Below are 27,326 nucleotides of genomic sequence, written 5' to 3' on the forward strand. Positions count from 1 at the left end.
AATGAGTGCTGAAAAAAATTAGGAACAGAAAAATTGCAGCATGCTTTTAATCTGGAAATTTCAAATAAAAGATTTTATCAGTGGCCAGTATAAGCACACAGGAGATGGTTTTAGGTGTGTAAAGCCCAGTATAAAAGCATTGTATGCAAAGGTCTCATGTACTCACATCTCAAGACTGCTGTGCTTCACTTTCTCTTAGTACAAACCAAATAACAGAATATTAAGAGTCATTTGAGGTCATAATTAAAGTTCTTTGACATCTGCCTTTTTTCCATTAGTCACGACTACCAGATGTCCATGTCATGGGAATTGAAAATTATTAGTCTAATCATGTTTTTAATAAAAAGTAACAGAAACTTGTATGTTTTAAAGTCACTGGGCATGGGCTTGTCAGGCTAAAGGATCTTTCAGGGTTGCTTCCCTTTATTTTTCTATCTGTCTGATGTTTCTATGTTATTGTTTGCTTTATTGGTGCAGTGCTCTGTTGTTCCATCCTGTGCATGGCTCAGCCACTTTGACCCCATTGACATTGAATGACCTGAGTTTTGTGCACATTTTTGTTAAACTGATACCTGCCTGTATTTCAGTCCACTGTGACTACGCTGCTTGTTCTGTTACCTGTATATTGATTTTATTTTATAGAGCAACTGTAGTAAGAGCACTGTTGGTTTAGATTGTCTTTATTTCTGCTCTCATGCTGGTGTGTTCTTGCTGTATTGATTTGACTTTTTATGCATTGCTTTCCTCCTACCACATTAGCACCCATTCACCAGCTTAATGATCGTGGCACTGTACAGAGTACAGTATATTGGCTTGTTAAACCATTTCCATCATATTAATTTCTACTTATATATAGTACTGACCTATTTTTACTGTGCCACTTCCAAAATTGTCTTTGTTTACCCAATGCTGGCTGTCCTCCGTTGCTATAAGCATCCCTAGTTTTCTGTAGCTCTATTTTTAATAGCTTTTTTGGTTTGTTTTGTTTCCCCTTCTCTCATGTGCCTCAGATTCCCTTTTTAACCCTTTTTTCCCTTTTTACTTCTACTATGCTTTAAAGATAATGAAGATGCTTAACTTAATGTTACGAGCCAGTGTATTTAAGCACACAACTCCAAATTTTCTTTTTTTTTTCTTTGTCCCTACACCTGGAATTATTGGTATCTTGAGCTATGACTTTCTTTAAAATTTTATTCTTAAGACTTTTCTAATTCCTCCTTTGTCTCCATGGGGCTGTACGTTGTCATCTGTGTGATGCGTTGCATTCTGTCATTTAGAGTATGCCACGTTTGTATTTTTGTCCTGGGGACAATGGAGAGGTGTATGGAGAGCTCTGAAGTGCATCTGGTTTTCAGCTGTGGGGAAGGGAAAGGGGGGAAAAGGGAAGCTTTCAAAGGGAGATGGAGCTGGGGAAAAAGCTTGGATTACCTCTCTGCTCTTGGGCGCAGAAAGTGTCTGTGAGAGGACTGAGGATGCTGCACAGTGCCTGGAACCACATTTTGTGCTGAACATTTGGTGGCAGCAGGAACTAAATTGCTTGTAACTTTCTTTGGAAGCAGTGTCTTCAGTGCTGCTGACTGGGATATGAAGAGTGGATTTTATGGACAGAGTTTGAGACGTGCTCCACACTTTCTTAGCAACGTGTTTGTTGTTAATATGTTGGGGCTTTTTTTCCCTGGTTTGTATTTCTGTCTCAGCCTTTTCTTTTTGTCAGTCTGAAATCATAGCCATGCCTAAATGGTTTAAAGCAAAACTTTAATCAGTAGAGAGAGATTATATTTATTTGGAGATTGGACTTTCTTCACATATCTCCAAGGAAATTCTTTGCCTGTGTTGGGCCATAGGTATGTTCTGACCCAAGACTCTGGTTTTTAACTCTTTTTATGGCCGGGTTCCCTTCACCAGAAGACAATGCAATGTAATCCTGGTATTATAATACCTGGCTTTTCCAAGCCAAGTTAGAGGTGCAGCTGAATAGGGCAAAACCTAGACTGTGATTTTAGGGACAGCCTGCCTGACAGTGTGGAAATTCGGGGTGTGCTCAAGATACTCAGTTTCTACTTCATGATGTAGAAAGGAAATATGGCTTGCTGAATTTTTTTTTTTTCCTAGTTCATAAAAATGCAAAATAGTAATTCTAATAAGTAAGGTTTTAAGTGTACTTTGGCCATGAAACAAACTTTTCTGAAATATCTAATGAAAAGTGACATCACACTCATCACTATCGTGTTTTAAATTTAAACTACCCTGCCTTGCATAATCAATTACTTACAGAAAATTGTAAAGCCCTTAAAATTCTGAAATGGTTTCTGGCATTTAATTATATAAGATTTTTGACCTGGCTAGGCAGATAATGTTAACACAGCTTTAATACTAAACAAGACTGAACATGTGTGTGCTTGACTTTTATTAAACTCCTACTGAAGAAACAGATTAATTGGAGGCTGATTCATTGGTGAACAGGCGTTAAAGACAGAAGGACCTTCTCACATTTTGTTCTGTTACCCAGGCTTATGCCATCTCAGGTTGGCAAGGAGATCCCAACTGTAGTGTTTTGAAATGTAACTGAAAGAAATTTTAGAATAACAGGTGCAAAAAAAAAAAAAAAAAGAAAAAAAGAGAAAAAAAAGAAAAACCAAAAAAAATCCCCCACCAACCCCTCTACACACAAGAAAAAAAATAAAAGAAAAGTGAGTCATTTTCAAAATGCTGCTCTAATTCCTTTCTATTCTCTTGTGCCAAATGACCACCTGACACCTCTCTGACACAGGTATTGCCCAGATAGGTTTTCATTAGTGATGTTAAAAGTGTAAATGGGATCATGGGAGCCAGCAGCTGTCGCGATGATTTCCTACATGATTATTACTTCTCCCCCGCCTTAGAACAATTTTTAAGAAGATGTGTACAAGCTGTGATTAAACCACTTCAGCTTAAGCTCAAAGTAAATTGAAAAAGTCCTTCTTAAAGCTCTCATTTAACAGTGCTTTACATCCATCTGTAAAATCAGAGCTTTGCTTGCGAGCACCCTCAGAATAGCCCACTTTCCACAAGGTAGCAGAGGTTAAAAATAAAATAGCAAGAAATCCGTGGCAAAGCACATGTGAGATTAACGGGGTGAAAGTACTGGAGTGGAGAGCTGTTTTCTTCTGTCTGAGCTCCTCGTTCTGTCGCACAACCCCCAGTCTGGAAATCTTAACACTGACACTTTTGTACAGATCGGTTTGTTAGCGATTTCAGATTTTAATTCAGCACCCTCGCTTGATTATTACTGACATTTCTTTTCTGTAATACCGGCGCAGAGAGAGAGAGAGAGAACGTGTATAAACAGATTTTTGCATGAGCTAGGTGGTGCGCACTTCTGATACCAGCTCCCGAAACTCGAGAGAAACGCGTTTGCTTTCAAGGTGTATTTCTGGGATTTGAAAAAAAAGAAAAAAAGCAAAAGGGAGATTGTGATCTGGGAGGTTCAGCTGTGCTCTTCGGTAGCTCCAGGTGGAATGCTGCCGATTTCTGGGTGTTTGTGGGAAGCGGGAGACTCTCCTGGCTTTATTTGGTTCTTGTGTGAAAGTGGGGGAAATGAAAGTATTTTGACAATTACCCATTGAGCTTTTCACTTCATTCAAATCTGCAGCGCAGCGCTGAAGTTGGTGAGTGGGTGTGCAAGGGAGAAGCAGAAAAACAAAAACACGTACTATAAAAGCAGGCTAAAAGCCTGCACAGCTCCCTGCAAATTCAGCTCCCTGCACTCAGTAAAGTCCTACATTTCAAAAACATCTATTCCTCTGTCTTCATCACTCCTGAACATTAAAGATACTGGTAAAAATTAACCTCTGATGTGAATCACTTGGATTTAAATATATTATACGGCTTAAATTATGAAATGGCTTGGTGTGTTATGTTTTATGAATGTTTATTTTCCGCTTGCAGTCCAAAATCGTAGAAACTAAATACCATAATGAAATTGGGAGCTGAATTACATTCTCTTACAGGTTTAAATGTACACTTCTGCTCATTGATGTGCAGCAATAGCAAAAATTATTTGGGGAAATTTTTACTACAGCTGTTTCTAGGATTAAGGGGGAAAATACCCTTTTTTATGTTTTAGTTATTAGTTCATTGTATCTGGCATTCTACAGGTAAAAACATCAAAAGCTAAATCAAAAGCTTAAAAAAACACTAAAAGGAATGTACTTAAAACAAGGTTCTTATCTAATGTTGTAGCTCAGCATATTTTCTGGCTTTCTAAATATAATTTATGAACTGATTTTTCAGCTGTACATATAAAGTCCCTGAGCTGTATTACAAAAATTTAATATACAATACAATACATGTACAGGCAGTTTAAAAAAGGTATCTCCATGGCTATATATCATAATAAACTTTCTTAATATTTGCATTGCAGCAGCTGATTTCTGATATTTTTTTTCCCCAGTGCAGTAGAACTAAAGCACAATAGCTGAAAGGTGAACTTTTTTGTATTTCAACATTCCCAGCCTGGTAAAACTGTTCCGCTTGCTACATGATGTTATAAATATCAAGATTAGTTTCTTCTAAAATTACCAGTGCCAGCTGCATTCAGTTTCCCATGTTGTATAGTATTTTGTTACTAATGTTCTCAGTTTAGTGCAAGGGGTTTAAAAATCAAATTACTCACAAAAATATCCAATATTAAAAATCTGTTTATATGTTTCCCATGTATTTTAAATATTGTATATAAATCCATTTGTCTTGCTGAGTCAAATACTCCCACTAATATCACTGTTCTCCCTGCCTTTTAGCCCAATATGCTCCCTTATTAACAATAACCATTTTAATTTTTCCTCTGGTGCCCAGTACCTACAATTTGGATAAGTGACAGGCATTAAATTATCTGTAGCAGTGGCAGGTCTTTGTGTGCCTATAGATTTTCAGACGTGGAGGCACAAATATACACCTATAGCCTGTTTTTAAAAAAATAATCTACTGCACTGTATTTTGAATGCAGTGGTCCAGCATGTACATTATGCACATTTTTAAGAATTTAATTGAATCGTGAGCTGTATTAGCACTGCAGCAAAAATCAGCAATTTCTGCCGTCCTGAAGTCTATACACAATCTTGCTTTTGAACCTGTGTGTATTTAAGTTCTTCAGCTGACATCATTTCAGTCTGGGAATCTGACATACGGCCACTAAACCGGGATTAATTGAGCACTTCTGTGCAGTACAAAACATTCTTTATATATTGACAAATATTTCTAAAAAATGGATTGGTATTTTTGCTGTTAATTGTTTCATTACTGACCTTTACCTCTGTAGACATATGCAGTTTTCGTTTTTTTGGGAGAGACTTTCAAAATATTTTTTTTTTAAGTGTCCAATGCTCAGTGCTAGCAGTGACATTTTTACAGTCTATTCAGAAGCATATATTTCACTCTTTTGTATCTCATTTCTTTCTATTTATTTAAAACAACTTAGCATGGAAAATCTTGCAGATTTAAGTGACAGTGATGATGTACAATATGCATAAAATGAGCCTGTCCCTACCCGTGGTGTGTATTGCTAGGGACTCCATTGCAATATTTACAGTTAAACTAAACTTTTTCAAATGAAGCAAAATTGCATTTGTTTTGCAGATTTGCTCATCATTAAATGTGAAACATTTCACATTTGTCTTTTTGAGTAATTGGCTTTTTAAAATGATAAGGTGCTCTGAACACTTGTTATGTGGATAGGTCTGACGTTGTATCCCAGAAATCCATATGCCATACAGACAGAACAGAAGAAAGATATTCACAAGCATGTCACAGATTGGACTGAAGCAAGCCAAAAACCAAAGTGCCATGGCATTAACAATAGCACCAGATTTACTGTCACGATTGCAATCTGTGCTGTATCATAGACAGAAGGAGAACTTTTGATAGGTAACACCTCAGTGTTTTTTAAATCTTTTTGGCAAATTATCATTTTCATTATATTTTTGCCTGCCATATAATATTATTATAATGGTATTAAGTCACTCAGACACGCACACACATGCACACGCACAAAGTTTATTAGCCCTCAACAAAAGGGCTGATTTACCTCCTGGGCTAACTGTTCCTCAGCAAAAAGGAAGGTATTTTATTAAAAAATAATGCATGTTTTAGGGCGAATCATCCACAAAAATAGCAGGGATTTTTCCAATAGGCATTAAGTTAATAAAAGCTTAGTCAATAAAGTCATAGTTAGTAAAATCTTAGTAGCATAGTTAATAAAGGTACAGAGAAAAACCACGTGTACCAAGTAAAGCTTGACAGCCCAGAAGTTTCCAAAGTTTGAAGGCAGTAAAAAAGCAGGGTTAGGGGGAAATATTTTTTTCCTGGGGTTCAATCCCAATTAACTGCATTTTCCCCCTGCAAGCATGTAGATGTTTCTTTTTGACCATAAAATCATACATTTTCTTCTCGTGTAAAAAAAGCTGCATAAAGCAGATTTGGCAATACCATAATTCATGTTGAGCTCTGGTAAGTGCTGAAAAAGATTTACAAACTCACAGCTTGACACTGAGCCCACATGTTGGGTAGAGTAGAGAAAAAGCTCTAGAAATACTACATAGAGCTTCCTGGCAGCAAACAGAGAAACATCAGTCAATTGTTTTTCTGAATTGAAAGCCACCTTGGGACCTTGTTGAAAATAATGTCTCTGCCTATCTTTTCTGCAGTTTAAATTACCTGGCTGGGGGAGTTGTCCTGGAGCCATTCACAATAGGCTGTTTAGTGCAAGAAAAACACTGAAATTCTCGCTTTATATGAATTATAGATTTGAAACACAGTTCACGAAGGAAATGAGAATCGTGAGAGCGCGGGCAAACCTACCTAAACACGAGTCTGGGTGCTGCAACCTCCTTTGCACTGGAAAATACTCTTTTTTATACTTTTTGAGCATCCTCTTTCTATTGCAGATATCGCCCTTGTCTGAAACCATTGGAGCTACTCGTGTGAGAAACGGTTGCTTGCATAATTTAACTCGCTAGGTTGACTTAAAACTGTATTGGCAGCGCAGTTGGGGCTTGATATTCTCTGAAATGTTTCAAAGTTTACAGTGGTGCTGCTGCTGTGTTTTGCATTCGCTCCCACAAAATACCGTGTTGCCACAAAATGTTGTGGGCGCTTCATTTAAATACCATGAGCTGTGCACGCTTGCCTGGAGCCTGGGGAAAATCAGAAATTACTTTAAATTTTGGTTGAAAGCAGCAGTGGTAAATTTTTCTCGACTTTCATTTTTTTTTTCTCTCCCAGTTTTCAAAGGTTTGGCTGGTTTAGGCTCACTCCAGCTTGAGTGGAGCATCTACACCTATCTCCAGTCTTCTACTCATGGTGATGGACACGTCATTAAAGATAAATCAATATTAGCAACAGCTCAATTCCCACTTTCCTGGACTTTTCTTGCAGCTGAAGAACTGCAGAGTGGTTTGTGTAGGCAGCAAACACGTGTGAAGGGGTTAAAGATATGACAGGTGAATCCTTTTTTAAAATTTTGTCATGAGTGACAGCAGGGTGGTTTTATCTTCTTCTCCCCCCAAGGTGTGAAGGGATGTGCAGGTAATTGATATTTGCTCCCAGATGTGGGACTGTTGTTATTTACCACTTAGGGAAGCACCAGGTGAGATATTCCTTGAATAAACCTAATTGCAACTTTCCCTGCCTGCTTGCAGAACTTTATTATCTCTCGGATCTTCAGTACTGGAGTCAATAATTTGTTTGAACAAGTTTTCCATCTAATCATTAACACACTTAAAGCCTATAATGAGCTCTGTATCCATGCAAATGCATCTTTTTTAACTGCTTGCATAGATTTAAGGGCATAGTTTTCTTGTAAAATGGAAATCAGAGCTGTTCCTTACACAAATGCTGCAATCCTTAATAAGGGGTGGATCAGCAGCAACTTTCTAAGTTTATTTAATTTTAAAGTATTCATCTTTTCTCATACTCTATTTGAGATATTTTTAAAGAGAAATAACATTTTTAAACCTGTATCAAATCAAATGCCTCATATTTTTCTCAACCCCTCTTATCTTGAAGTAGTCAGTGAATGAACAGTCTCAATTCAGCAGTGAAAGGCATTTATAAACAGATTTTTTTCAACTTTATCAGCTGCTGCTCAACTCCCATTGTATTGATATAATGATACTTCAAGATAAATAAAGAAATTTATGACTTTAACAATTTGAATAACGAGAAAGGCAATCAGATTAAAATGGGGACCATTCACGCCCCACATGACAGCTCAGAGGACTCTAGCAGAAGAGTAACCAGCTCAGTGAAAAATCAGAAACTGTGATTGCTATTTAACACTGCAGCTTTTCACAGTAGCTCAGCAGAAAGTTATTTAGCACAGGTGTTTCTGTAAGTCTGATACATTGGGAAAATTCACAAGGTTCTCCAGCTCTCTTGCTCCGTGTCGGCTGTGAAGTTGGTCCTGTGATGCAGCAAACGGGTTTCTAGTAGGAAATAGAGCATGGAGGCAAATGAGCAAGTTCAAACATAGGATCTGATCTAGATTCATTTGCTTGGTTGCTAATTTTTGTAACGCATGGCAGTAGTGAGGTGAATGACCTGTCAGCGAGCAAAAGCAGCGAGAAGCGGGAATGAGTTATCGTTCGGAGTAAAGCGTGAAACTGAGATCCTGTTCCCTCCCTCGATAAAAGCAGCTCTCCAAATAGCATGGATATCAGTGCTCCTTCTTTGTTAAGTGAGGGGTTTGATAAATATTCACCTATTTCAGTATTTCTCACCACTTTGTTTAAATATGGTGTGTTTCTGTGCTTACAGCCTGTGGGTTTGCATTTCAATAAGAGATGAAATGGTATAATTGAATTTCTCAACACCTAAAAACTCTCAGCAATTTTTTCTTCTTTTATTTCTCAAGTTCTGGCAGTATCTAATTTATGGCTTAATTCTTCGTAAGGTCATTCTCTAAGTGAGTGACTTCCAGTTAATCTCAGACATTATGAGCTTGGCTGTGATAGAGAATCAGTTCATCTGTTCTCAGAAAGAAAAGAGTGAGTTGTGGGGATTGTTGGCAATATTAGTTTAGCTGAAAGCTAGGTACAATTTCTTACCAAGTTATTATTTTTCCCTCATTATTTCAAGGTAATCTGGCTGTGTTTTTACTGATACAGCCAAGTTGAAAAAAAAATCGTTTTTCTTTCCTGGTGCTGTGTTCTCCAAGTAGGTATATAAGGTTACTAGTGTGGGTTTGCTCCTAATAATGAAGGAACCAATAGGTAGTGGGGGGTTTTTGTAATTATTTTTTGGTTTTTTCCCCCTCTAATTCCTTGATGAGGTATTGTCTCCTCTCAGTTGGGCTGGAAGGTGCAGCTTTCTTTTGCTGTTACCCTTACAAATGACAGCTAACTTTGTTGCTTGTGGTTCTGCTGTTAATTTACATGCAGCTCTTACTGACTGTCACTAACATATCTTTTGTTCCCTGAAATATTCACTCTGTGAATAAATATAACTTTTCTGCTATTTTTTGCTCGGGCTGATTTGCTCATTTCACTCTTGTGACTGCAAACAGCTCAAGCACTCAGATTCTGCACGTTGCCTATTGCTTAATGAAGTACCTTGCTGAATCAGGGCTACCGTGTTCCAGCAGATGAAAGGGAAGCACATAAGAAGCTCTACTGCCAGGTTCTGCTTTGAATGTTTTTCTTTTAATCAATTTTTAGACTTATTAGCATAGCGGATCACGGTTTTCGCGAAACAAATAAAAGCTTCAAGTCTGATTCTTGAAAGCGTTGGGAAATGTTAATGTAATTGGTTCTGTTTATAGTTCAAACTCACTTACATGTCTCTGCTCATAGACACGAGTAATAGAGTCAGCTCTCCCAGCTCTGGTTTAATGAGTTACTACTCCAAATCTCTGGGAAGTAGCTTATGGGTTTCCTTTGTCAGAACCAAGAATCTGATAGCATTTTTAATTATCTTGGTGGCAACAGAACAGTGCAAGGGTTAGGTCATGGATTATAAGACAGGGAAACATAACACTTGTAGAAACTCAGGTCTTAAATTCCAGTTTCCTTAAGGCTTTCTCTTTTGCCTCACAGTTTAATGTCCACGTTACTGGCTGGATGTTGCTCTCGAGTTGTCCTGTGATGCTGAGTTTGGGGAGAGTGATAATACACCCAGAATTTCTGACAGCTTGGTGAGGAGGGCAAGGAACATGTGGGTCAGGGGCCTGTGGGGAGATGCCCTGGTTATTACCCTCATGGGTCTGCGGTTGGGTGGCTGGATGACCACGAGTCTCTTGGCACACCATCCACAGTGCTCGAATTGATGTGCAAAGGTGACACGTTGGACAAGGAGGCCATGATGTGTTTTAAGCCACTCAATTTCCTTGCCATGTGTACTGTGTGTATTTATTAATAACAAGACGTGTAGTAAAAATAATGGCGTTGAAGGGATTCAGATAAATGTGGCCTTGTGATTGTGGCACAGAAGACCTGAACCCCAAATTCCCAGCCATTCCCGGCCTTGACAATTTTGTGGATTTTTAGCTTCCCTTATTTAGACCCCTAAGTTCTTGAATGAGCTGTTACCCCAAATCCACATTCTCCTGTACTGCACCATCCAAAAGCTTGCTACAGAAAAGAATAGAATATCAGGCTTTCAAACAGAGCATATTTAGAAAAGAAAGAGAGAGAGTCTGCCAAATTTCCCAAATCCACTTCCCAATTCCCCTCAAGGACAGCAGGAAATTACTTGTTATCAGTGGGTAATTCAACCACAAACCTTATTGATTACCCAGCCTCAATCTTTACAGTCTTGATGGCCAAATATTTTGCAATCGTTCTCTCTATTTAAAACTAGAAGGTGGATTTTTATTTTGGAAAAGTGGAGTTTTTCAGATTTTCTGCATGCCACATCACATTGTGATGTGCCCCTCCAGATTGTCCAGTGTGATAGCCAGAAGCTTGACTGACAGATGTCAAAGTGTAAATCATGTTCTAATACATGAGAAACGCCTACATGGTTAAAAAAAAATTCCCATACTTGCAAAACCTGTTTATTTAAAATAATTTATTTGCTTTTAATATTTGGTGTTTGGTATATGCACATCAGAAACTCTCTACTCAGACGTAGAGAGATGGTATGCGATTCTTGTGTTGTTTTCCTAATTTCACTCTAATTTTTTAAATTACAGAATTGATCTAAATAAGTTCTCTTGCTTGTGAGCTACATAGTCAAGCGTTTCTGTAGTTTTTCAACCAATGACCTCTGGCTGACCAAAATCAGTTATTGTAAGCAATTCCCTAAGTTCTGACCTATATTCCCCCTTCCTAGAAAAGCTCCCCTTAGACACCTATTGTGAAGAGATATTAAATATTTTGGTTATGTGATATTTTTAAATAACATTTTGAGTAACCTGCTGTCATTACTACAGTATCACATAGAGCAGCTGATAAATTTAAAGGCCAGTGCAGTTCCAGTGCTGTCAGTGCAGTTCCAGAATGTCCAAATAAAAAATCCAAGGATCCTCCTTGAAAACTGGTCTGAGGCTATCACAATGAATTGGAGACATAAAAAGATATTTTTTTTTTCAAAATACAAGAATCTCTAATTTCAAAAGTTCGGTGATATTATGCTTTGAAATTAGCTGTCTCCATACTATCTGTATTGTGATGCTGCTTATTACTTCATGTAGCATCATTACTAGACAAAATAAATATCAGAACTGCATCTGAGAGGTTCACAGTCTACTGGTCTTTTGGGAACTCCATTGACACCCCATCCCTGGAATTGTTCTAGGGTGGAGCTCTGAGCAACCTCGTGTAGTGGAAGATGTTCCTGCTCATAGCAGGGGTTTGGAACAGAGTGATTCTAATCTCCCTTCAAACCCAGACCATACAAGGATTTTGTGTTTTGAAATATCCATATTCTCCTGTGCTCAGTAAAGACCTGTATTACCCGTAACATCTTTCTAACTAGGTTGTGACTCCTGAGAAACCAAAATTTAGTTAGGTTACAAAATTCATCCCTCTTTATCCTAAATCTTATCAGCATCAGTTTTATTAAAGAACTAAATAGCTTATTAAAATAGAAATCTTTCCAGTTGTTGTAGTTGGACTTGATTGTTTTCTTGAATGGATGCAATAGCCTTCTTCAAAACATTTTTCATCCTGCTTAGCTTTTCCTGGTAGCTACATACAAATAAAGATGGAAGGGGGCAAACCCAAGATGTTCTGTGTGGTTTGCTCCCTGCATGCAAGGGGAGATAATAACCAGAATATTTTCCTGCCTGCCCCACTCAGGAACTTGGCACAGTTGGTGGAGTGTATCTACAGATCATGGACCAACTTTGATATTGTACTTTGTTATAAAGCAATAGCTGGCATGGCCGTGGCACAGCAGGATATTGCACTTTCCCTTCAGCAGACCTGTTTCTATAGAAAGGAACCTCCTGTTCTTGCCCCAGGCCACAAATCCCTCTCCTGGAGAGACAGTGCCTTGGATCTCGAGCAGTAGGAGGAATCTTGTGTTTCTGTACTGGCTTTTGGCAAGTTAGTAAAATTACATATGCAGCTATTTTGGAGAATGACCGCATGTTCTACATGCTGAGTACACAGGTTCTGAGTCACCAGGAAAAAAAAAAAAAGGAAAAAAAAAAAAAAAAAAAAAAAGGGAAAAGAAACTATCAGAATGAAAAGGAAATGGTAAATAAACAATGAAAATCCCATTCAGTAGTGCTGTTTCATCTCTAAGAGATGCTTTATTCAACAGCAGGTAGCAATCCCCACCAGAAACATCTGCTATCACAGGATTTGCAGGTACACTTTTGTTCACTGCTCACTGAATTTGTGTCGGTATTATAATTCAGCAGGTTTCTGCTTTTCACACAGACCAGGATTAGCGCTGACTTGGGCTGGAGGGCATTCAAGCTGCTGTTCTTCTGTTGGCTATATTTCTCTGTAAACATCTAATTGTTTCAAAAAGTGATGTACAGTATGCAAAAACCTGAATTCAATGCAAATAAGCCTGTGCATCTCTAAACTTACCAGGTGTTCTCATTAGTGTAAGTAGACAAGGAACGATTCTTGAAAGTTTTACAAACACTTATAATCACAGCCAAATACGTTACTGTAAGTATAAAGACACCTTTAGCAACATCTCTTTTTCCTTATTGTGCAATCTCAGCATTCATTAATAGGAGATATGTGCCAGTAAATGAAATACTAAGAGCCAGCACTGGCTTCTTTTTGCAAATAATGTAGCTGTGAAATGCTCTGCTGCTGATGAATAAATTTTTGGCTAAAATAAGAGTCAACAAAATGAAATCTTTACACCCAGCACATATATATTTTAAATATATATCTTCGCCTGAACTGAAAGCAGAGCATTCATTCTCCCTTTTATATTTTTGTTTGTTACAAGGACTTATCACGTTGAGTCTCACTCACATACATCATAAAGTGTTATAACATGCATATAAAATTGGACAGGAGAACCATTCATCACTAGGTATTGTCCAGCTGGTAAAGCTAAGAAAGACAGGACTTCTCTGAGAAACCATTGCCAATATCTCTGTGTGTGGCTGTGTAATGTATGGCTTCAGATTGCAAAGGCAATAACAGTAAAATATTACCCCAAGGAGAAAAGTAGCTTGCAATGGGTATTCATGCACTGCCTTCAGTCTTCATCCGTGGACAAAATGTGCAATTGTCTATTCCCTGACTTCCCACTATGCACAGACACGACTGAATTGTGTCTTAATTATTATCTCTTGCTTTTACCACTTGTGGGGGTATTTCTTTCTCGCTCCCCCAGCCTGGTGACTCCCATCTCCTGTGATTTGGCTGCAAGGCTGTCAGAATCCCACCCCTCCTGCTCGGCGGTGTGGGGCTGGGGCAGAGGGCAGCACGGGCAGGGGGCACACGGCAGGCTGCACACAAGTGGCTGCCGTCCAGGAGGGTCATCTGCTGCCTGTCTCACATTGCCCTTCCTGCTCTCTTTATCCTCTGAAGGAAACCCCTGTTTCTCACAGGCTGATCCCTGTGTTCCAGCTGTCTCTCCCAGGGCATGTTAGCAGTGTATGGGATCAGCAGGAAATACTTCCCAGGATGTCCCCTGGATGTTTAGCAGAGGTTGTTTGCTCTTTCTTACCTTTCCCTTTGCTCAAACATCACACACTTCCTTCTCACACTCCTCCAAGGCAGCAAAGAAACAGACCTGGACTGGTGGATGGAGGGACAAGTTGTTCCTTGAAATCAGTGACAGCATCCCAATATCCCTGCACCTTTCTTTCCCTCCAGAGAAGCTCTTGGACCCCCAGTCCAAGCTCCATTTCCAACCCAAGAAGGAGTTTTGGTCTCTCAGGGCTTAATGAGCTTCAATTGAGACCTCCTCTTGGTTCAATATTTACCTTACAAGTGATAAAAATCAGTTCTTCTGAATCTGAGATTCATCATGGCCAGAAAGGAAAGGAAAAATTTTGTCTCATAGTGCAGAGAGATGATTCTCACCTAGTTAGTATTAATGCAATTTTTCAAGACAAACTAGCAAGTCATATGAGTTTATGGCATAGAAGAAGGGAAACTTCAGGTTCAAAAATTTTTCCTTCTTAACCATCACAGAGTTCATTATTTTATTGCTGAATTATGTGGAAGGATTCAATCCTAGGAATTTACCATGAAATAAAATTATTTAATCTCCACTGGTACAATATATTTTATTGTAAATTTTTTTGTTTCTTGTAAGTTTCACCCTCAAATCTGAAACATCTCAACCCATTTTGGAGCCATTGTTGTGTGTAATGCCAGCCTCAGTTTATTTTCACTAAGAAGCACCTCGTTATATATGAGGAGGTTGCATTGACTTGATGACCCCACAAAGGTTCCCACAAGGAGAGTGGATGTGCAAAGCAGTCACACCACAAGGCAACACAGCTTAGGACATAACCTATAAACATCTGGCAGTATTCAGTCGCACAAATTGTAATATTGCAGAAGTTGTGAAAACACAGGATCTGTTTGTTGCCTCTTTGCAATCCTTGGTTTTCACAGTCATTTTTACAGAATCAGGAAAAAGCAGGGTAATTAAAACATAAGGTTCAACATCTTTAGATATGTAGAACACTTTCTGTTGCCTAAAACAAATATTCCCAAAGAAAGTATAAAACATTTTTCTGACTTGCAAAGTTTTTGCAGTCTATCATTTAAATTACTTAAATAAAGGGAGCTTTACTGCTCCCAAAAGCTGAGAATATAACACCCGCCATGCATATTAGCTTGATCTTTTTGACAGACCAGAAAAGTGTTTGTGTGTGCCAATTAAAACAAAAATGGATCCCTAGTGGCTTGTTCCTCACACAACTTCTGAAGACTGCTATCATTGTATGCCGGGGTAACCCTGGATAAGGCGGCTCTCCAAAGTAAACAAACTTTTCAAAACTTTCATGACAGATGGGGGTTACAAATGCATTTTAATAAGAGAGTTGCCAAAGCAACTTTTTTGCAATCAGCATATATTTACTTAACATCTAGCAACATTGGGAACACAAGGCAGATACTTTCTCACCAAATTTTTTAACAAATATCATTTTTTTTGAAAGATTGGTTGAAGACCTTTTCTCTCAAGCTGATATTTGCCCATCACTTCAATGTTAACTTTGCTCGACATCCAAAGGACTGCGAGATGGGTGAAGCCAGACTGTAATATGAGACAGACAATCTGCTTGATAATGAAATTTCTTTGGTAGTCATAAACATCTTAGAGTCCTTTAAGTAATTTAACTATCAGCATAACCATGACTACCTCTGTTTGATAGGCTGGCTCATGAAATGGATACATGATGCTGTACCAGTATAACACAGCTCAAGACTGAGCCTTTTGTTTCCTTTTGTTGCCATTTTTTAATATTAGACCCAGCTCACTATGGTACAGCACAGAGAGATATTTTATTTATCCTCTCGGCTGCTTACTCATTCAGCATAAACATGGCCAAGAGACTGGATTATCTGTGAGAAAGAATTTAAGATCAACTTCCAGAAATGCAGTTAGACTTCTGACATGTTTTTAGAAACTTGCATGGCTCTGTCCCAGTTTAATTGAAATCCAGTTAATTGAACAACTAAGGAGTACAGTGTCTCCCAATTTAAATTAATTCTGCTTTTACTGGGGGTGTGGACAGAGGAGTGTGCAGGGTTTGCGTATTTATTCTCAAGTTTTATTATATTGTAATGATTTTTTAAAATTAATATTTAGAGACAGATATACTTTCTTTTTTTTTATTTTATTTTTTTTCCTTTCTTTTTGGCTCTTTTCACAACCTCCCTGGCCCAACCCTGGTGGCTGCCATGCAGATGGTAAATGGGGTGTCCTGCATTGCATGGATAGACCCCATTCCATTAGGAAAACAGAGAGAAAAATCCAGATTTCTCTTCATTATGGGGAATCAGGTTGATTAACACGATCAGAAAAAAACCCACCACTTTTTGAGCGAGCAAGGTGAGATGAAGGGAGCAGTGGGAAGGGGGAAGAGTGTTAACTTTGGAGCTAGAAATGCTCCAGCAACTCACATTTCCTTTTTTTCCTACACATATCAAGGGCAGCAATCCCAATGCACAGTGCAACAAGAGGAACACATTTTATTGAATTTCTGCACACAGAGGTATCTGTCAATCCAAGTTTAAATCACTTAGTGTTCACCACAAGCTGTGTGAGTCCCAGGTGGCATAAAAATTTCTGTTTTCTGCACTGAATCTTGCACTGGATTAGCAACTGCTGAAGTTTCCACGGTCCAAAAGCATCCAACAATCCAACACTGAACCGTTGGAGTCGGTTATATGAAGTTGGTTATATGAATCCTCACCTCGATAGTCCAGCAATTTTTCTGGATGTCCCAGTTTCAGGGGGAGTTGAGCATTGGCTTGTTTCAGTATTTGGCTGAATTAAGAACTGTGACATGGATTTTTGGTGTTCATACTTGAGCTATACGTAAGCCATACACTTTCCTGGCTGCTCACTTTCTTCTTTTTTCCTTGTTGCACAATACAGACCAAAATTTTTGCTGTGTTTCTCCTTCCTCACAGAATTCTTCACTTCCTGTATTAAGGTTTGTTCTTGGCATTGTCTAAAAATAGTTAATCGCTGCAAATAATAGTTGTGGCCACCAGAGATGCATAAGTACACTTTGAAGTGGGCGAATCAATAAGACGGTTTTGGAATTTTGTTTTCCTGTGTGAGTTTATCACCCTTTCCCATATCTCCATAGAGTGTCTGTCAGTAGGATTTCTGAAATTACCTCCATCCTTGTTCTGCAGCTAAAATAAATGCAAGAACATCTGTAAAAGTGTATACTGGTAAAGAACTAGAGGGATACCAGGAATGAGATGTTTTTCACAGTGGTGCCATGGTCCCCAGACCAAACTTTGCAGGAAAACCATGGACAGAAGACACTGATCTTCTTCTATGGCTGTTTTCCATTGGCATGGATATATTGTGAAAGGAAAGTCTGTGACACAAGCTCCGAAAGATGACCTGTAAGGGTTTGGAAGTCCTGGCACAGCAGTATATCCCAGAGCACAACCTAGCACAGGAAAAATACATAATTTGTAAATTTTTAAAAACCATTGATTCTGGGTAGCCTCCAAGGTATATTTGTATATTATAAAATGGTAATGGCATTAATTAGACACAGTGTCCTGTATTTTGTGGAGCTAAAAAGGTACATTTCTGTTTAATAACACAGGATCTTGTTGAACACCACCTTGGTGCATCATTATGGTGACACGCAAAAGAAGCTCAACCCTCCATTTGCAGCTCTGTAAGGTGACAAGAGAAACGCTTAATAAGCCACAAATAGAATATCAGGAAGTGTTTCACACCTGCCTCCCTCCCCACTTCCCACACAGTGTTGGCAGCCCAGCAGTGCATTGAATTTAGCACACATTTACCTGTGGTGAGCCGATATCTTCTGAGGATCAATGCTTAGCAGCAGGGCTGTGCTACAGCTCCCTGCAAAACTGCCATGTCAGTTGATTCAGGCTTTGAAGTCTTTTTTTTGCCTTGGTGCTGTAGAGAGAAAGAGGGAATTGAGGCACCCTGTGTCTCCTGTCCCCATCCTGAAGGGCATGGCAAACCAGAGGGTTAATGCCAGTTGTCAGTCCTCGAGGGTGTTTATTGCTGACAGCAGCAGCAGCAGCATTCTGCCTGGTAAGGTAGTGCTAATTCTGGACTGTAGCCTTTGCAAAAAATGATGGCACAGAGAGAGGGATTTTGGGAGGTATTTAAATAAGTGAAGTACCTGGCACAATGGAGTCTGGCAGCTCTGGATAGAGCACTTAATTTTCTTTTTTTTTTTCCCCCTCAGATTTGTCTTTCATTTGTTTCCCCAGCCCCTCTGTTTATTTCAGCAGTGCCTGACACAGGGATGGTGTGTTAACAGGCCTTAATATTGAACAATTTCTGCTTGTTGTTAGTTATACATCATTTAGGGCTGTGATCATAAATTGTTCAATCACAAGGTTTAGTCAAAACCAGCATTCTTTACTGATGTCTTTTCCCAGGGGTGTTGAAAATTTGATTGTTCAAAGTGCAAATATGGTTTAGCAATCCTTTCCAAGAGTAATTTATCAGAAATCCTAAGGAGGTAATATATAAAAGTGGGATAGAAAACCTGCACATTAAATGGGATTTACCAGCCAAAGCCTTTGGAACTGCTTGCCTGTGAATGACTGGAATGGAGCAGAACAAAGTCAATTACTGACTGTAATTAAGGAGTGGATGCATTTAAACTGTAGAGAGCAGTAGCAGTCTTCTTGAAACTGTCTTGTTACTCTGAAGATTAGTCTGAGGAAAGAAAGAAAAGGACTTGAACTATATCTTACAGAAAGTATATTTTAAATGAATTCTCTTCCCTCCATTCTATGATCTGTTTTTACAGATTTGCTCATAAAACACTGATAATATATGATTATCAAAATAACACATTCAAGACAAAGAAACTTTCAACATGTATTTTGCTTTGGTCTTGTTAGCAATGGAGTATCTCTTTTGCATATCATACAGTGCAAATATTTATGCAGTGCTGAATACTTGTATTTTAATAAAGCCTGAATTTACTGAACGGAAGGCTGAACTATGTTGTGTCCTTTTTAAGCCTTCAAAATACAGTAAATCTAATTACATATGTTGCTCTTACTTTGAAAATGTTATTCCATTTTATAATTTTAATAATGATTTGTTTATACTGGGAGAGAGGCATTAGATTGAATTGTTGCCTGTGTTTAGTCTAATTCATATCTGCATGTATACATTAATAAATTGTGATATATCATACATTTTGAACCCAAATGGAGGTCAGCTCTTTTCTGCTGCTCACCTTAAGCTGCACTTGGACTTTTTATTTCCTTTTGGTGAAGGGAGGGGTGAGCGTGCAAATGGTGATTAACGTTATGGTCCTGGAGTAATGAGGGAATAAAGATTTCCCTAATGAATAACTCATTCTGGTGCTTGGGGAGCAGCGGGGTGGCTGGAGCTGGCCCTGATGGGTGCAGAGGGGATGGGGTGAACATCTGCAGCCCTGCAGCCCCGAGCCCACGCCAGGGGAGCGTTCCCACATTCCCAGCAGCGCTCCCACAGGATGTCTCCGCTGGAGCTGCGCTGACGGGATTTTCCTTAATGCTGATGACTTTGGAAACCTTCCTTGCAGGCATTTCCTCAATAAAGGGAGGGTTATAGGACAATTAATGTGACATTAGGCTGTTGTTTTTTTGGTTTGGGTTTTCTTTTCCCTGGTATTATTTCAGTTTTGAGGGAGATGCCGGGAGTACCCAGGCTGGTGAGGATCTGCTGTTTCTTTTTAGCTTCACTAAAAACTCTTGACATGGGGGAGATGCAGGGAAAGAGTAGCACTTCAGGTCAATGTATTTACATAAACAAACTGTGCCAGGTCATAACAGCTTTGCTTTTTCCCAGAGCTGGTCAGAAGGAAATCCCTATTTGGTGCTAAATAATCCATGTTCCAGTGAACATTCCAGCATTCGGACTGAACCTGCATCTCCAATACACCAAGACCCAAATGTTCCATTTCCACGCGTGGATACCACCAAATTTTGCACAAGCAGCTTTTAACAGCAGTGAAATAAGAACAAAACTTTGGTTCCAGAGCTGGCAGGAGCTGAGCTGTCTTATAGCATGGGCAGAATGAGCTCCTGCCCCTTCCAAAAGTGCTGGTGATGCAGCCCTTGGTTGACTTGTCTGCAAACAAAGATGTTGTGCCCAGGTGATGCTCCATGGCCGTGGGCACCCGGAATCTGTGGAATAATCCCGGGACAAAGCACTGCACAGGTCTGGGCCTCAGTTTTGCCATCTGTGAAATGGTTGCTCCAACCTGTTGTGTGAAATACCTGGAGATTTCCTCTGGTGAAATATATATATATATATGTGTGTGTGTGTAAAATAAAAAAATTACGTATCATTATTATCCCAGTGGTTTATAGAAGTTCAAGCCAACAGCATATACATACATATTTCCACCAAATATTGGGTTAGGCAGTGAAACAGCATTATCAGGGGATTGAATATTCTTTTGATAAATATTCCCAGTGAGTGGGTCAAAAATGTAAATCGACTTCTATTCAGACGAACTGGGGATTTTTTTTTTTCATGATAAATGGGCTCCTAATTACTCTGCTGCAGCCACCTTTGATGATAATTTCTTTTTTTAATGTGAAAGAGTGGCATTATCAATTTCACCAAAATGTTTGGAAATGGGGAGTCATAGGTAAATAATAAATGTGCAAATACAAGAACGGAGGTAGCAGACACAAAAACCAATATTAGTAAAACAGAAATGGAAACTGCAAATGGCAGGAAATAATTTTCCTGATGCATTCAGTTCTTTTCAGGGTGCTTTGATTTCCCTTGAACTGTGTCTCGTTACACCAAGTTTCCTTGCTTTTCTTAACTTTTGTCACACACCCGTTATTTCTGCACTATTTGTGTTCTGTGGTTGCATTGCCGAGACAATATCTCGTTTGTTTTGACATATTCAAAACAGTTTTCAGACAGAGGTTCAGAACTCCTCGGTAACTCGGCGCTCCAGCAGACAAATCTCAGTAAAAAGAACAAGCATTTGTGGGGGGAACGGGAGGGAAAATAGAGGAAAATCATCTGCCTGGTGTGTGCTTTACTCACCTGTGTGTGCCCATGCCCTCCCCAGATCACCACAGTGTCAGGAAATGAGTTCCTCTTCCAGTCGGATATCGACTTTCTCATATTGGATTGGTTCCACGCTATCAAAAATGCAATTGACAGATTGGTATGTATTTGTTTTGGCTGTTACCTTTATTAATTAAGATGTAGCAATTTCAACTTCATTTGCTCAGGCATCTCTACAGGTTTTTAGGCAGTCAGCAGCTAGCTAGACGTTCCTTTCTCTGAAGGATATAAAAATATGTATGCACATCTACAAAAAAATGTCAGATAAACAAGGTTGTTGCACAAAAATGTCATTTGATTCTTGCCTCGAAACGGAACGCTACATTTATTTCTCTGAAATAACAAGGACGCTGGCTTGCTGAGGGTTGTAAAAGCACACAAGCACTTAATAACTAATGAATTTTTGCATTTTCTGTTTATGCAGCCTACAGTATATAATCTTCAATAGAACTATTAATACATTTGAGCCTTTTATGAATTTTTGTATTACTTATTCACAAGAATAACGCTAGCAAATAATATTCCTTTGTAACTGATTGCTGGTATTCTCCCAGGAAGGCTGGGGGTTTTCTACTAGAAGTAAGCAGGGTTGCATTTTATTAAAACAGTTTTTAATTACCAAACCAGCTTCAGCTGTAGCTTTTTCTTTCTTTTTTGCCACTCTCAGTACAAATTCCAAACATCTTCCTCCTATCCCTGCCTGATCCAAGAACATTTTCTTTTTTTTTTTTCTTTTTTTCTTTTTTTGAGGGCACTGACTTTCCTTGTTCACTGCAGAATCTGTTGGGAGAAAAATATCCCCATTTCTTGCATTTTTCAGAGCTTTTCAGTGCAGTGGAATCTGCAGCCTCTTTGAAAGGGTTAATTTGAACACAGCTACTGTTTCCTTAAAGAGCTACAAACATTCTATTACCCTGAGGCTATAATCAGCCAAGGAAAGTTTGATCTGATGATGTATGTCTTCATATTGTGCATTTCATTGGGTGTGTGAGGATATTGATATCCAACTAAAGATTTTGGGGTGGAGTTTTCCACGGAGACTCGGGGGAAAAAAAAAATAAATGTTTTTTGGCATGTTACTCAACTAAACGTCTAATAAACCTGATTTTATATATATATATATATATATATGTATTTTTTTTTTTAGTGTAGCTGAATAATATTGTGGCATGAGCAGCCCTGAGCATCCACAGCAGCAGCAGCTGGTGGGGCACGAGTGGTCCATGGGTGGCCACGGTCCGAGCGCGCAGGACAGGATGTCCCCACTCGCGGCCACTCCATCCCTGCCAGCTCTGCCACTCCTGGAGCTCTGAACGGGTGCGAAAAGCACAGCCTGGCAGCTCTCCAGCCTCTTGGGATGGCTGAGTCTCACCTGACCAAATGCCATGGGAGGAGACGTGGCTTCAGCCGAAGCAGCGTCGCCTTTTTTTCGTTCTTTTTGGGGGTTTTTTTTTGCTTTTTTTTTCCCCTGCTCGTTTTCACGTTGTCTGCCAGTAAATTAGAATAATGGAAAAGCCCCCCGACTACTTCTTAAGCTTAAACCAGCAGAATTCAACCCCAAATTTGCAATGATGTTTGAAGTAATTGTGTTTGCAAGAATATTTACTGTAACTATCCAAAACAGAAAAGCAATTTAAACAGTCTTCCTCTTTGCCAGCATTTGAAAGTAGCCTGCAATGTGGAAATAATTTTGGTCCCTAAAGCCTAAAGAAGCAGGCCTTTTGTTTTCCTCACTTAAATGGGAATTTATCTCAGAAATTAGGATCAGTCTGTCAGGGCCATAAAAGCTTTGCCATATGACAAATTTTGCATTACACTTTCCTTAAATTATATACTCCCTGCACACTTGCTCTGTGTGTGTCTGTTAGCTTCTGTACTGGCATTCCGGAATCTCTTGCTTCATTCTTACAAATAATAATTTTATTAAAAGCATACACATATGTATATACATATATATATATTCTTTTCCCAGCCAAAAGAACAGAGAATTACATCGAGAAATTTGGAGTTCAAACTCAGAAGATCCTCCAGCATCGAATTACTGAATAACTTAGACACTGAATCCAAAGAGCCAAAGCCTGAACACAGAAAATCTTTAAGTAAGGCTTTTTTCTTTCCTCATTTTTCTTTCCTTTTTATTTTTTCTTTCCTTTTTAAATAATTATGCCATTACAGGACAAGATAATTTTTATTACATACAGAATGTAAGGAAGATCACCGAGAATTTTAAAGCTGAATATGTTCTGCACTGATATACATAACTTGCATTTAAGTAAAGACAGTTACTAGCTCCACACTTTTAAAGGGTGACACTCTCTCCTAAGCAAAATAAATTTGTTTAGGAGCAAAGACATTTATTTAAGCCATTTATTTTTTAAAATAAGCAACATGAGCCCTACGTTAATGGTCTGTTGCAGTTGCTTTGTTTCCATTTTGGTAAAATACCTCAAATTGCCAGAGTAATTTTGTCTGTTGTGTATTTATACACTGAATTGCTGAAGGAATTGACATATCCTTTGCAGCCAACAATCAGTGATGTATCTATAATTTTATAGAAGATAAATTCCAGGGTTTGGGCGTTGATTGTTTGTCAGTGTGATTAGAAAAGAAAGTGATCTAAAACCAGCAGGGCTGTGCTTCACTCCTCTGAAAAAGCTCTCCCAGTTTGTGCCGAGATGCTCGTGAGATCGTGGGCAGCAGGAGCTGCTGCTGGCCCTGAATCCCTCACCCAGCATTTTTTTTTAACTTCAGCCTCTCCCCTGAATTTTTGTTTTCCTCCTTTGTTTGGCGGGAGATTCACATCCTGCTGGCGGTGACAGCCCCAGACTGGCAGGCTGGTTCGAGGTGCCTTTGGATACCAAAGGGCTCTGTAGGAATTTGCCTGCACGCAAATTCAGTGCAGGATCAAAGCCTGAGATGTTAAGAAAAGGGCTGCATTAAAAAAGACCCAACGTAGCTATTTTTAATGATAATTATCCACACAATCATAAATATATGCACACATGCGTGCACGTACACACAAACAGAGACTCATTAAATAGTCACTTTTTGCAGACCACAGGATTTTGGGGTTCGTTTTCTTATTATCTTGAAGATGTTTCTTTTTTTTTAAGGGTTTTGTGGTTTTGTTGTTTTTTGGTTTTTTTTTTCTTTGTGTTATAAAATATAAAGTAGCCTGAACGTGGCTTGTGAAAAATTGTCCCAATATCTTTGCACTGGTGCTACGTTGCATTTCTCAGAGGAAGAAAAATAAGACTGAGGACACAGTGAGTTCTGAGGGTCTGATTCTGCTCTTATTGTAGCTAATAGCAAAATGCCCATAAACTGTCTCAGCACTCAGGGAATTTTTATTTATTTATTTAGACTTCTCACATATCTTTAAATGATAATTTGTCAGACAAAACAGAAAAAGTGACTATGAGCAGTGACAGAGACTGAGTCTATGTTTCTTTTCAAACCTTAGAGAATCCTGAATAACCTCCGTTTTGTTAAAGGCTATTTAAACTATTAAAAAAATGTGAAAATATCTGCTGTGAAATCTCACTGAATCGAAGCTTGCATTTAAATACCGTAGATTGGATTGCTTCTAAAATATGTATTCAGAACTTTTTTTTTTTTGGCCCCTTGAGATCAAGCAATTATGTGGAATTAGAAAAATCATATTATTCACTTACTTATTAGTAGTCTGAGCACAAACTGTATTGTCAGTTTTCTGCCTTTGGCTTTCTGTGCCCTTAATGTTCACACAAGTATCGTAGCCAGAATTATCGGCAGCTAGAGCCAAAATTGCTTTAAAAAGGCATGAGAACTGGTAATGACACATTGTTAGCAGTTAACAGGTGGTCGTTTCATTGTCCAGTTTGACTGCAGAGCACAAAGATATGTGTAATATCTGCAAGTGTATTTATAAAGTTCTTGCAAAGTTTAACGATTTTATAATTTTATAGTGCTTTTACGTTATTGACTATTGCCAGTGCCAAATCCAAACAAAGGAGATTTTTTAATGACGCCTTAGAACTCCTCCAGTTTAACAAAGAAGATGAGCAACTGATGTTTTAGCAGCCCACCCCCTCCCACTATAATAACCTTTAATGAAATATTCAGACAGCTCAGATTCATTTGAATTTACCTTATCTACATTGTAGAGGTTGCAAAAATATCCTTGATACTGCTGCATCATTGCTTTTTTTATTTTTTTTTTTTTTTATTTTCAGCAGTACAAGTATATAAAGGACAGGTACCAAAGCATTTCAGTAATTTACTCTTTAATTTAAAACTGGGGAGACTGTCCCTAGAGATTTAGTAGCAGGAATTTGGTTTTTATGTCTAATCCTAATTGCTTCTGCTTGCACTACAAGGACAAATGGTAATTCTCTGTTATGCTTTTTGAGCTGTAGACACTGCTTTCATTGAAAATTGGGCTCAAACTGCCAGGCTCAATTTCCAAAGTTCAGAGAGTGGCTGTTCTCTTGGTCATGCAGCTTTTCAGTGGCTTCTCATCCAGTTTGGTTCCAACTCCTGTTCTAATTGAAGTTTTCTTGAGCTATGAAGAAACCAAGAATGGCCTTGGGGAGTGTTACAAAAATATGAAAAACTGTGATCTTGTTCTCAAATACATGGAAAGAGATGACTTTTTATTTTATGATGTCAGCTATTTCACTGATATAATTTCTGCAGCTGATGCTGGTCAGAAATAACACGGTTTTCACCCCAGCAGCCTCCTCCATTGGAAGAAGGGCGCATTTTGTGCAAGAAGATTGCCTTGCAGCACCACTTCTTTCAGTGCAGAGAAGTGTTGTTCTAAACAGATCATTTTAAAAATTAATGTCAAACTTCATAATTTCCAAGTAATTTAGTTATCACTCAGACCATAGGGGTGTTTTGGGTTTGTTTGGGTTTTTTTTTTTTTTGTTTTTTTTGTAAGGTTATCAAAAACCGCTCCTAATTAGTACCAATTTTAACTAGATTCACTGGTAGGTGGTCTGCTATGTTAATTTTTAAATTTTTAAATCCCAGGGAACCAGGCACCTGGATTACTCTTCAAGTAGAGATGCTGTTGTGGTGTATGGAAATTAGGGAAACAATCTGGGACATAGGGAAAGGGTCTGTGCACCACAAGGTGCAATTTCCAGGAACTGCTCTTCTCTCCCAACCCCAAGGGGCCTTACTGTGTGTCAGGACATCTCTTGTGTTTTGGGCACTGAAACCAAGTGGATGCTCTCAGCTGAGCTCTGCCCTTCTTTTCCCGCCCATGCACCCATCCTGTGGTTTGCATCCTCTGGGCCGTTTGTGGCCTTCATCTGGGAATTCTGTCCCCCCAGGAGTGACCTCTTGTGGAAGAGCCTGGGCTGGAGTTGCTATTGATTGTCGGAGGGGATCAATTCCCCTCCTGCTCCCCCTCTCCAGGATGGAAACAAACAGCTCTGCAGTAGGAAGAGTGCCCTTTGGCTACCGTATCAATCTGAGGGCTGCTCTTGTCAAAATGCACAATCACAAGCTTGATAATGCAATCCATTCCCAAAGCACTATATTTCCAACCTGTTCTCCATCATTTCCTTATGGCGTCACATTTACTCAGTTCATCACATTCTTATTAATATTTTAGGTTTCCTTGAAAGTGATGGAATTCTATTTTTATTACAAAAGCAACAAGAATAAATACTAATTGTTGTCAGTTATTTCCTTATGTAGTGGGAACAGTAATCTGTTCCTCAGCTTTAGGTTGCCAAAGCAAAATAATGAAATATTTTAGACATTTAAAAAAAAAATCTGTGATATTAGATAAATGCAATTTGATCTCCTTGTTTGCCACATAAAAGCTGGAACTGCCTGAATTGATAAGATTGAATTGCATTATTTTTATTGTTTCTACTCGCATATTTTTTTCCTTATCTTCAAGAACGCTTTACTGGAAACCCGGTGGTTAGTCATGCCGCCTGGAAAAATCGCCTCCATGTTTGAATTCTAGCTGGAGGTGCCACAACTCCAGCATTAAAAAAATTAAAATATATATATATTTGTGTGGAAAAGAACATCTTGGTGAGTTGTGTCAGCGTTGTTTGCTCTTCATGGGCATCTCAGTGTCTCACTAAGAGCAGTCAGAGACCCCAGGCGTCACTGTGCCAGACACAATGTGATCCCAAAGT

At 38.8% G+C, this 27,326-nt stretch overlaps 1 protein-coding gene across 1 annotated transcript in view; it reads left to right on the top strand.

Annotated features, from left to right (window-relative positions):
- ARHGAP15 (Rho GTPase activating protein 15) overlaps window positions 1–27,326 on the top strand; it is a 323,268-nt gene that overhangs the window by 144,653 nt on the left and 151,289 nt on the right. The window contains exons 7-8 of the mRNA XM_059476533.1: window positions 21,182–21,280; window positions 23,153–23,279. Of these exons, the coding sequence (XP_059332516.1) occupies window positions 21,182–21,280; window positions 23,153–23,279 (226 nt within the window). The remainder of the gene's footprint in view (window positions 1–21,181; window positions 21,281–23,152; window positions 23,280–27,326) is intronic.

The sequence above is a fragment of the Ammospiza nelsoni genome, chromosome 7, assembly GCF_027579445.1.
Source record: "Ammospiza nelsoni isolate bAmmNel1 chromosome 7, bAmmNel1.pri, whole genome shotgun sequence".
Classification (NCBI taxonomy): domain Eukaryota; kingdom Metazoa; phylum Chordata; class Aves; order Passeriformes; family Passerellidae; genus Ammospiza; species Ammospiza nelsoni.